The sequence below is a fragment of the Elephantulus edwardii genome, unplaced genomic scaffold (genome assembly GCF_000299155.1).
Source record: "Elephantulus edwardii isolate Elephantulus edwardi_28Jun2011 unplaced genomic scaffold, EleEdw1.0 scaffold00044, whole genome shotgun sequence".
Taxonomy (NCBI): Eukaryota; Metazoa; Chordata; class Mammalia; order Macroscelidea; family Macroscelididae; genus Elephantulus; species Elephantulus edwardii.
This window is the reverse complement of record NW_006399794.1, coordinates 17,819,416-17,831,689: the sequence shown is the minus strand read 5'-3', so window position 1 is coordinate 17,831,689 and position 12,274 is coordinate 17,819,416. Positions and strand designations below refer to the sequence as shown.

Genomic DNA, 12,274 nt, shown 5'->3' with positions numbered 1-12,274 from the left:
TGCAACTGCATCCTGGCCCATCCTCACCCTTCTGCCCCCAACCCTCACCTCCTTGTACCCCCAATATGTTTTTCCCAATAAAAATATTTTTAAAAAAGTGCAACAATGAAATGAAAATCTAAAAAAAAACCAACTAAATTATGTTTAAGCAGTTACTGTAGAGTTGATTTTGACTCATAGTGAAGCTGGCCCCCTAGGGTTTCTGAGGCTTTTGTAGTCTTTTGGTTTTAAAAAGGTTTTATTTTGTTTTGTTTTAAATTTGAGTGAAAGTTTACAACTCATATTGGATTTCACTCAATCATCTATACATAGTTTGTTTTATAACACTAATTACAATTGATTAATGTAATTAGTTACAGTGTCTCATTGAGTCTTTATTGGATATCACAGTCTTGTAATCTTTACAGAGCTGTCACATTTTTCTCCCAGAGTGACTGGTTGGTTTGCACTAATGACCTTCCAGTTTCAGCCAAGCTCTTAACCACTGCATCATCAGCATGCCTTAAATTATGCTTAGTTTCATCAAATATTCTAAAGCTGCATTTTCTTCCTGTTTTCTAGAACAGTAAGAAGGAGAGGGCCGTCCAGGCATCTTCAGCCTGGACTGAAACTGCAGCCTCAGTTTAATGAAGTGAGAGGTTGTTGGAGCCAAAGAACTGGAACATGTGATGTGTGGCAGAGGGAGCACAGCATATCTGGCATGGTGCCTTCTCCCCAGTGTTTTGTGGGAGCAGGAACAGGGTGAGGGTGCTCACAGACCCCGGGGCTTGCTAGTGAACCTGGTCTAGCCTCTATCCTAGGGAGAGCTTCTAGTCAGGTGTAGACAGTGGACATGAAAATGAATTAGTACAAATAAAGGTGTGGGCAAATTAGTGTGAGAGAATGTGGGTGGGGTCAGAAGCTTGAGCTGTCTAGAAGAGCCTGTTCTAGGGGAGGGCACCCCAGGCAGAGGGTACTGTGTGAGCAAATGCTCAGGGGCATGAAATTGCTGAGGCACAGTGACCACAACCTGAGCAGCTTGGCAAGGCTGGAGAACAGGGGTCAAGGAAGAGGTGTGTATTGGTTATCTGGAGCTATTAGACACTGGGGCACTCAGGTTCAGTGGTAAGAAGCTGCACTGAAGTCCCAAAGGCACACAGTTCAAATCCACCAGATGTTTCATGGGAGAAGGGTGGGCAATCTCCTCCCGGGCAATTTACTGCCTCTGAAAATCCATTGGGGCGGGGGGTCAGCTATGGGTGAGTTCTGATTCAATAGCAGACAAACAACAACAAATAGACTAGTTAAAAAGCCAAACCCACTGTGCAAGTTGATTCTGACTCAGAGCAACCTTATAGGCTAGAGTAGAACTGCTCCAGAGAGCTTTCCTTACAGAAGATGATTACTCCCTTCTCCCATGGAGCAGCTGGCAGGTTTGAACTTCTGACCTTTTGGTTAGCAGCCAAAGGCCTTAACCACAGCTCCACAGACTACCCTTCTAATCTAGCATTTTGTTAGTGTTTTTCCTTCCCAAGTCTTGCCTAGAACTGACCAACATATATAGAATCTAGAACTTTCCAAGCTGGTACAGTCCCCGTTTATTCTTGTTCCAGTGTTGTCATTAACAGTGCTCCCTGTTTGGATTATAAATGGCCACCATAGTTAGGGGCCTCTTTGCCCCCTCTATGCCTTCCATTATCCTAATGACCAGGTGTGGTCACTGTTTTTACTTAGGATGGAGCAGGAGCTGGTTCATCCGTGTGTTTCTTGGGCTCAGTAATAATGGTTTGACAGAGTCGAGTCTCAGAGGAACATACTTTATGATTGGGGATTTTGGAACTTAGGGGGCCAGTGCAAGTCACTCTCTTTTCTCAGAGAACAATCTCCTAGTAGGCAGGATAGGGTTCTAGGGTTTGCTAAAGTTGTCAGTGAAGAATGAAGAGTTCTCCACTTCCTGCCTTTGACTTCCTCCATTGTTCACTTCCTTTTTTCAATTCCAGTGTAAGATCCAGCTACCACAGGCCTGAGTCTGGCTGTAGGAGGCACTGATTGAAAAGCATATGTATAATATTAAGAGGCAAGGAAAGTATCAGGAAGGATAGATAGGCTGAGGTGGTCCCCATAAGGCTGGCCAGCCTCTGGCTAATTTCCCTGAGGCAGCGCTAAGGGAAGAGAGTGGTGAGGAGGTGGAGGAGGGAACTCTAAAGGCAGCCAAGTGCACTTCCACAAGGATATTAACTGCCTCCATCACGTCTCCTGGTCTGGGAAAGGCCATGCCCATAAATTAGGGCCTGGAGCCTGCCAGGCAGAGACTTAATGAAGAAGGAGATGGACTTCAGTCAGAGCAGTGTCTCTAGAGGTCACAAGTCTGGATGGAAGAGGAACCTGAAGCCAGATTGAGACAGAAATTTATCCAAAGACACAGTCAAGAGGAAGGAGCTGGTTTCTCCTGTCCACTGTTCAATCCCCAGCACTCATCACATAAAACAGACTCAGCTAATATTTTTCAGTGATCAAATGGCATGACACGTTGAGAACTGAAATTAGACTAACATTCAGTTCTTTGGCATCTTGCTGGGCCTCCCATGTTGTGGGGAGATGGATAGGCCAGTTCACAAGAAGGCCATCATGGCTTTTTTTGGTCTCTGGATTCTAATTTGAAAGGAAATTTCACTGCCCTGGAGGTCTGGCATTGTTCACTTGCCCTCCACTCTCCCCAAGCCTCTGGGCCTCTGCTCACCCTTGCCTTCCAGCACCATCCCTTGTATATATCAGAAGAGGAGGCTGGCTAACCATTGGGGCCTGGGCACTGTGGAGATAAGAACTGGAATAGCTGAGAGGTATCAGGATGTTAGGGGCAGGGCCAACCAGACCTCTTTTTCCTTTGAGGTCTCTTTTGGGCCTCCACGGTGACTTTTCTTGTATCCTACTGCTGGTCTGGCCCCCTGGGGGTACAGCTTAGATCTGATTCTATTCTATGTCTAGTGCCCAGCACAAACCTTGGCATGAAGAGGGGTAGAAGGGAGAAACAAGCAGGCTCTGCAGTAAATATCATGAGATGGCTATCCCACCCCACCTATCCCGTCTCCCACTCCCCTGATCTCCCCTCCTCTCTGCAGAGGGCAGAGGTCCCTCCTGTGCTTCCCAGTGATGGTGGAATGTGAAGAACTCAGACCTGACCTACCCATAGACAATCATCTTACCTGCGCACAGCCAGCCATTGCTGATCTCCATTCCTTATGCTAACAACTCCTTCCTGCCTCCAGACCTTTGCACTAGCAGGTATCTCTGATCTTCTCTGCTCAGTTAACTCCTACTCAGTCTTCAAAACCCTGTTCAAATGTGACTTCCTCCAGGAAGTCTCCTTGAACTGGATCTGAGCCTTTATTCTAAGTTCTCTGTTTCCAAGGATTTCTTTCTTTTTTTTCTGGACACTGATTAAATATAACAGCCCTTACTCCCTCTTTCCCAACTTGAATTATTAGAGTCATTAGGAGCAGTAGAGTTGTGTTCAGTAAAGGCTGAATGAATGGTTTGGTTTGCAGATGTGGCAAGGCTCAGGGCCCCTGGGCCTCTGCTGAGAGTAAGTTCAAAGGCCACTGACAGGCTGCAAACAGCAGCCAAGAGAAGGTATTTATTGGGAATCAGTGAGTGACACCAAGGTTAACTATCAACTGGCATATAGTAGACACTCAATTAGTGGATTTTTGACAACTATTGATTTAAAACTTAACCGAAGCTCACATATAAAAGCCTCAGAGGATTTTTGTTGACAAGTGAACTCACAGCTAATAGCATGTTCTATTTGCCAAAGCTTAGTTTTGAGTTTTATTTCAGTCTTGGGCTATATTATCAGAGGACACGTCTCTGGAACTGGGGAGGTGAGTCTGTGTTGGAAAATTCATTATCTTTTTATCCCAGGGGACTGGCAGGTCTCTTTCTGAAGGTCTCTGGCAGATGCACGTGTTTCAAGACCATTTAACTCCTTCCCATCAGGAATAACAGGGAGAACCAAAAACAAGACAGAGCAAAATGAAGCCACCGCTGTGGAGGTGATTCTGACTCGCGTTGACCCTAGAGGGTTGAGTATAATTGTCCCATAGGGTTTTGAAGACTATAGATCATTCTCCCTTAGAGAGCTGATAGGTTCAAACATATGACTTTTCAGTTGGGAGCCAAATTTAACCCATTGCACCACCGAAGCTTCTAGGAAAAGGGAAGGGAATTGCTAGGAGCAGAAAAGGGGACACAAGCAATGTCTTCTACTCCGTGAATAACTGCCCTGGGATGAGGCATGTTTCTGGCCCCAAGGCAAAGCTGGGCTTGTCAGAGAGTCTTAGGCAGACACCTATTGCACTAAAAGGGGAGTTCGTCTGAGAGGGTACTTCTCCTTGAGGCAGCTGAAGAGGCTTCCCCATTACATCTGAGGTCTTTTCCAACTTTTGGGGGCACATTTTCTAGGACTGTGGTCTTAAAAGTCTAAACGGCAGATTTCTGTACTCCTTTGTGATCTTGAATGCATGCTAATCCTGCCTGGGACCTGGTGGAGGGAGGAACTCTGACCTTACTGCCTTTAAGTCGGAACCGACGCATAGTTGACTTTCCAGTGAGTTCACTGAGGCTGTATATGTAAGGAGGTTGTCTATTTTCTCCCTCAGAGATGCTGGTGTATTCGAACAATCAGAAAGGTGCTACTTTTGGGTAAGCAAGCACAGCTCCCTAGAGATAAGAGCTCCAGACCCAACCTACCTATCATTTCATGCCACAGAACTCACAGCCTCACTGCATCCACATCTTCTGTCTCTATGTTACTGCTTCTCTCAGCATTCCTCTCACTTCCTCCCACACCCTGCCCTCCCTCCCACAAACTAGAAGAGTATGGCACGACACAGGACACAAGGGAGTATCAAGTCATTCATCAGAGTGGATGATCCCTAAGCAGCAAATGACCCTTATTTCCTCACTGACTGCAGAGAGAATTAGCCACCTCTGAATTGCAGTGGCTAGGTTTCCTTCTGAAGAGCAATGTCTCAGGCTAACTACTAGCCCCCCCATCCCCTGCCCCCTCCCTGGCAGTGAGGAGGAGTGGAAGGGAAAAGGGATAAAGAAGAAACTCAGAGTTCTACCTGGCTGTGGAGAACCCTATCTCAGAAAACAAAAAACCAGACTGAGTTCAGAGAGCAACACTGCCCCAATGGGAAGTTCCTCTGTGTGTTAGACCTCAATTCTGCTAGGTACAATAAAGGCTCAGTGTTCCAGGAAAGACAAGGGTCACTGGGCCACTCCAGAGTGACCTAACGTACCCTCCCACATGCCCCCACCCCATCTATGTCCCAAGGTCAGCAGGAATGACACAGCAGAGTGATGGTGATTATTGCAGACTTTATAGAAAATGGCCCAAGGGAGATTTTCGGGAGTAGGGTGAGAGAAGATAGACTTGAAGCCATTACACTGGCGGAGGGTAGTAGATTCCTGTGTGCAGAGGCAGCACAGGCCAGCCATTCTGCCTGACCTAGGGGTGGGAAGTCAGGGAGAGGCCGCCCCCTCCCCACTCACCAATTGTGCTTTGGGATCATGCAGAAGGCCGGGCTCTGAGGCTCTGACCCTGGACAGGAGGGCTTGTGCCTGAGACAGAAGGTAAGACCTTCTTCCCTTTCCAGATAGCATACAGGAGGGACAAGGAATCTCCAGGAGAGAAGAGCCATGAGGAGTGTGAAAATGAATGGGCATCAGCTCCCAGACCTTCAGAGCCCACTCCATACCCCTCTGAGGCCATGATGGATGGTGATCCTGGGTCTGGGGCTTAGCCATGCACATTACACCTGCGACACTTTCTCCCTCAGATGAAGACTATGTGGCACCCATCTTGCAGGACTGGGAAATCCATCTTGGGAAGGATATGGGAAGTGGGGACATCCCAGCGATGGGATTCCTCACTGGTCCTTGACTTACTGAGTAGCTGCGTGCTGGGGACAAGGGCTGAGGATCAGTCACTGCCCTGGTAGGAAACAGCTGAGGACTTGCTCCCCACTAAGGCTAGACAAGGTTTGTCTGTCTCATTGGGAGCTGAGCCTCAGATCCCAGCTAAAAAAAAAAGGGTTCTGAGCCAGATATGGGGTGGTGAGTGGAAGAAAGGGTGTGAAATACAGCCCCAGAGGCCTAGAAAGTGGGTCTCCATGCAGGATGGAGGGCTCATTAGCCCAAGGGCTCAATGTCCACAGACCCTTCTGATACAGATGCTCTGCTGAAGGAACCAGAACACGATTTGGGGGTCCTTCATCCTAGAAAGGGAGCTTCGGCTCGGCCGCAGACAGGGTAGTTCAGGGTACCCAGGGTGAGCTCCAGTTGGAGAGACTGGAGCTCAAAGCAGAGGTCGGTGGAAGCCGTCTCAGAGTTTCCTGTTTGAAGGGTGGGGTTTCCAGGTGAGTCTTAAAAGACGGAGGGGTCTTTTGGTGGTCCAGGAGAAGTATGACAGAGCCTAGAGTGAAATATGAGGTTTCTGCAGTCAGGAGAGGTGTCTCAAGATCTGCGACGGTATGGGCTCACAGATTCTGGGGAGAGGTGGACTAGTTGGAACCTATGGATGGAGTGACGTCATGATCCAAAGGTCTCAGTCCGGTCAGGCATAGGTCTCAGAGCCCGTGAGTGACAGCAGATGTTTCATACCTACGGCTTCAGATCAGGCAGGGGCAGGCCAGGCAGCCCCAGTAAGGTTATCAGAAGGCAAGGGGCACCCCTTAATCTCCGACAGCTGAAGCTCAGAGACCCGAGCCGGGGGAGGTGGCACGCGAGCCAGCGGGGGCAGCTGGGGTGGCCGCGCGGCGTGGGTCGGCGTCCTGCTCATAGCGATAGTGGTAGCCTTCCATCTGGTCCCGACAAGCCTCGCGCAAATTGCGCATCCAGCGCTGGATGCCGCGGCGGTTTAGATAGAGCACCATAAGGAAGATGAGGCCGATGAGTGCCAATACTAGCCCGAAGAAGACGTAAGAGGCTTCTAGCTCCGGGCCTGCAAGTTCCACTTCTTCCCCGCGACCGTCGCCTCTGTCATCCGCGCAGCGCAGCCACGCCTCATCCAGCTCCAAGAAAGAGCGGTTGTGCAGAGGCCGCGGGGCGGCGCAGCGGAGGCGCCGCGCGTCAGGTACGCGCTCCGTGGCGTTGCGCAACCAGGCCAGCAGGGGGCGCGCGGTGCAGCCGCAGCGCAGAGGATTGTCGGCGAGCAAGAGGCGCGGTCCCAGGAGGTCGCCATCGCGCTCCAGCGCGCGAAGCTCGTCGGTGTCCAAACCCGGTAGCGCGTTGCGGCGCGCGTCCAGCTTCTCCAGGCGCGGCAGGCGCAGGGCAGCAGGGGGCAGGTGGCTCAGTGCGTTGCCCACCAGGCTCAGGAAGCGCAGCTCGGCCAGCGGGGTGAGCGCGGCGTCCAGCGACTCTAGCAGCGCGGGGCCACCCTGCGCCAGCGCTTGGTTGAGCTGCAGCGAGCGAAGCGCGAGTAGCCCGCGGAAGGCGGCGCCGCCCAGGACGCGCAATGGGTTCTGACTCAGGTCCAGCGCCGTTAGGCTGGGCAAGCCGTCGAAGGCGCCGTCCTCCACCACCTCAATGTTGTTTTGCGTAAGGCGCAACGCGGTCAGCAGCGGCAGGCGCACACCCGCCTCCTCCTCCCCGTCCGCGTCCCCGCCGGCGAAGGCGGCAGCGCGCAGCACGGTCAGGTTGGCGCCCACGATGGTGAGGTTGCGCGCGTCGGGCGGCACGTCCCGCGGCGGCTGCCGGAGCTCTGCGCCCGACGCGCAGCGCAGTAGCAGTTTGGGGCCAGCAAAACAGTAGCACTGGAAGGGACAGGGCGCGGCAGGCCGGCTCAAGGCTGCTGCCAAGAGCAGCAGTCCCCGCAGTAGCGGTCCCCGAGTCCCTGAATGTCCCGCGCACGGGGCCATCGCGGCAGCCCCTGCATCCAGCGTCCGGGCGGCTGCGCTCACCAGTGAGTTGGGAGCACCTGGTGGAGGTACGGGTGGGGCAATCCCTTGAAGCTGAGCGGCTGGCAGTCTCAGTTGGTCCGCCCGTATCTCTTTAAAGTCCGAAGAGCCTTCCGTTTCCTGGCAAGGAGTGCGAAGGGTCAGATGGGATGCAGAACCCCCTGCCCCTGGTGCCCTTCTCGCCCTGAACGCCGGCCTCCGAGTTCCGCGGCCGTTCCGGGCTCGGAGCCGAGTGGGCAGGGTTTGCCTCACCCCCCCCCCCCCCCTCCCCGCCTCCTGGCCTCCTCCTCCGCCCCCAGCGGAGTCTCCGCGCCCTCCTTGCCCAGGGAGGCGGGGTGGGAGGCTCCTGAGAATAGAGGCGTTTGAGCTTTGTCTACCCCCTCAGACTCCAGAACTGCTGGGAAGTTTGGCTCCACAGTCTCCGACTTGTATTCCCCTTCTTCTGCCGCCCCATCTCCATGTTTAAGTTAATTCCTTCCTTCTGCCCATCTGGCACACGTGGGGCAACCGGGCTGGGAAGAGCCGGCAGGTGGGTCAGCCTGGGGAGTGAGAGTTTGTGAGGAGGACGTAGTGCAATCGCCCCCACCCCACCCTCAAAGCTGAGAGACGGTTTGAGGTGGGTTGAGGAAGTCACTCCTTTTCAGTTTTCTAATCTCCATGATGGGGGCACGGCTTTGCAAGGAGACACTGGAAAAATCCGCATCCTTGAGCCCCTCTGCGTCGCCAGTTCTAGTGGCACCAGTCTTTTCTTGATCCAGAGCTCATCCCTTCCTCGGGTAATCTTCTCCAGCTCCTTCTCCCCTCCCCTGTTCCTCAACTCGGGAGGCTGGTCTTCCTCCACCTGGTTGCACTTCTTGCCTAAGCGCCCCTGGGCTCAGGGACTAGGTTAGTGTAATGAATCAGCTTTTTGCTTTGCCTCTGCTCAGGCACCACCTGGGTACCCCACTAGAGTCTCCTACTTGACCTGAGGACTCCTCCCCTCTAAACTACCCCTCCTGAGTAGGATATGAGGACTGGGAAGAGGAGATTTTTGCAGTACCGGGTCGGGAGACCGCATGGAAGGGTCAGAGCAGGAGTGAGGTCTGAAGTGTTTATAGGTTTGTTTTGTTCCGAATTTATAGATATTTTCCCCTCTCAGAATTAGGAAGCTGTGGACCTGATTTAAAGAGACAGACTGCTGAGGAGTGAGCCTTCCTGGTCTTGTCATGAATTATTCAGGCTGGAGGGCTTGACACTTGATCCTCTGGCTCTTCTGATACCAGCAAAGCTGGTTGGGCTATTCCCCAACCCCCAAGAATCAGTCTCTTTCTCCTGAACTGGGGATGGTTGTGGAGTTGACTGCTTCTCTGAGGTTATATTTAACAGATCGACCAAGGAATCAATACTACTTAAGAAGAAGAGGCAGACCCTGCGGTGGCCTGGGTATCAGGCAAGGACCAACAGCTGATGGTTGTGGATCTTAGGGTTTCCTTTCTCTCCCCTCTGTCTTTTTCTCAATCTCTCCCACCCCTTTTCAGCTCTCCCAGGTGTTGCCAAAGTAGAATAACTTGGCTCATGCAGAATGGAACCTATGTGTTCAGTAGAACATTGAACATACAAGATTAGACATGTACATATACATGCAAGCATGGCAAGTTTAATTATGTCCACATGTGAACAAATACAGATTTATGCATATATAGAGGTACATATGTGTGCCTGAGAAGGCCTGTAGACCCCTGAAATGCCTCATGTAAATACATGGCCCCTGTCATACATGTGCACATTTGAGCATAGGCTTAGGTATATCTTGGCATAAAGTGTCTGTAGATTCATATGTAATAGATTCTTGAACATGTATTCTTCTGGGCACGTGCAGATCCCTGGGCGTATTATCATTTACTCACTGTCTGTAAGCAAATGCATCCTGAAATGGCCAGCACCCTCAGAGCTTCCTCCCTCCTTGCTTGGTCTCCATGCCATTAATCTGTTGAGATAACAGGGCAGTGAGGTCTTTTTTTCACTAAGTACAAGTGGTCAAGTCATGCTCCAGGGTCTGGTGTCTCACTGTTACACTTCCCCTGACCGTGTCAGGTACAAACTGCACTGGGAAACAGGTGCCGAGTTTAGCACAAGACAGTTTTCTGGAAACGTTTGTAAATGACTGAATGAGTAGAGACCTCTTCTCTCCTGACAGGCTGCATAGAATTCCTTCAGCCTCTAGTTCTAAAGGACCACATCCTGGCTGCCAAATCTAGCTACCTCTTCCCAGTCCCCCATGGTGATTGGTTCCTGATCGTCTGATGGGTCCCCTGAGAAGGGGCTGCAGGGCAGCAGATAGCCTTTAGTGGGAGTTTTGGGACCCTTTATTTGGGGAAGATAGATCCAAAGAGAACCTAGAACCAGCAGGTGGCTGAGAAAAGACATTGATTTTGTTGTACTTACTTGTGGTCTTTTTATGAAGAGGAACGTGGCATCAGGATTGGAGGGAGACTCATCAGTAACCTGTGTTATGCTGATGACACAACCTTGCTTGCTGAAAGTGAGGAGTATTTGAAACACTTGTTGCAGAAGATTAAGGAATGCAGCCTTCAGTATGGATTGTGTCACAATATCAAGAAAACAAAGATTCTTCCCACTGAACCATAGGCCATGTCATGATGGATGGAGATGAGATTGAAACTGTCAACATCTTCATCTTGCTTAGTTCCACAATTAACACCCTTGGTACAAGCAGTCAGGAAATAAGAGATGCATTGCACTGGGAAAATCTGCAGTTAGAGACCTTTCCAAATTATCGAGGAGGAATCATGTCAGTTTGAGGACTAAGGTGCATTTGATTCAAGCCATGGTCTTTCTGATTACTAGCTATGCATCTAAGACCTGAACAATGAATAAGGAGACATAAAAAGAATTGATGACTTTGAGCCATGGTGTTGTAGAAGAACACAGAATACTCCATGGACAACCAAGAAAACAAATAGATATGTCTTGGAGAGGATGCAGCTGGAGTGCCCTTTGGGGGCAAGAATGATGAGGCTTTGCCTAACATATTTTGGACATATTGCTAAGATATGCTATTCCTTGGAGAGGAGCATGATGTTGGGAAGGGTGGAGGGTCAGCGAAGGAGAAGAAGACCCTCAACCAGGTGGATTGACATGGTGATGCTGCAGTGGCCTTTTCTGTGCCAGCAAGTGTGAGGATGGTGCAGGATAGGACTGGTTTCAGATCTTCTGTTCATTGGGTTGCTATGAGTCATATTTGACTCGATGATACCTTACAACAACAACATGTGACCTAGTGGCTAAAGAACTGTGCTGTCAACCCAAAGGCAGGTGGTCTGAATCCACCAGCTGCTGCCAGGAGAAAGATGGGCAGTCTCCTCCTGTGTAATTAATTTACAGCCTCTGAAAACCCATGGAGGGTAAGCTGTGAGTGAATTCTGATTCAGCCACCTAAAAACAGCGTCTTGTTTTATCGACTATGCAAATGTGTTTGGCATTATGGATCAAAACAAATTGTGGATAGCATTGCAAAGAATCAGAATTGTGAATGCGTAATTGGGCTCATGTGAAACATGTACATTGGCTAAGAGGTAGTTGTTTGGACAGAGCAAGGTTTAAAATCAGTAAAGGTGTGTGTTAGGACTGTATCTTTTTGTCATATTTATTCAGTCTATGTTGAGCAAATAAACAAGCTGGACTATATGAAGAACACAAACACAATATCAGGATTGGAATAAGACTCATTAATAACCTGTCACACGTAGATGGCAACATTGCTTGCTGAAAGTGAAGAGGACTTGAATCACTCACTGATGGAGCTCAAAGACTATAGCTTTCAGTATAGATTACGTCTTAACATAAAACAAAAATCCTCACAACTGGACTGATAAGCAACATCATGATAAGTGGAGAAAAGATTGAAGTGGTCAAGGATTTCATTTCACTTGAATCCACAATCAATTTCCATAGAAATAGTGGTCAAGAAGTCATTCTATTGCATTGGGCATATTTGCTGCAAAAGATGCCTTTTAGTGTTAAAAAGGAAAGATACTAGAAATCTACAGTGTGCCTGAGCAAAGCTTCAGTATTTTCAGTTGCCTCATATGCATGTGAAAACTGAGCAGTGAATAAGGATACTCTCATGGCTTAGTGGTTAAGAGTTGTGCTTATGCATCTCACTCCCTGACTTAAAATCCTACTACACTGCCGTGGTAGTCAAGACAGCATGGTACTGGTACAATGACAGACACATAGATCAATGCAATAGAATTGAGAACCTGGAAATCAGCCCATCTATTTATGGGCAATTGATTTTTGACAAAGAGATGAAATCAGTTAGGTGGGGAAAT

At 49.7% G+C, this 12,274-nt stretch overlaps 1 protein-coding gene across 1 annotated transcript in view; it reads right to left on the bottom strand.

Annotated features, from left to right (window-relative positions):
- Positions 1-6,737: 6,737 nt before the first annotated feature.
- The window catches only part of TPBGL (trophoblast glycoprotein-like), a 9,293-nt gene continuing 3,756 nt past the window's right edge, over positions 6,738-12,274 (bottom strand). Inside the window, exon 2 of the mRNA XM_006885741.1 lies at positions 6,738-8,060. Coding sequence (XP_006885803.1) covers positions 6,738-8,060 — 1,323 coding nt within the window. The remainder of the gene's footprint in view (positions 8,061-12,274) is intronic.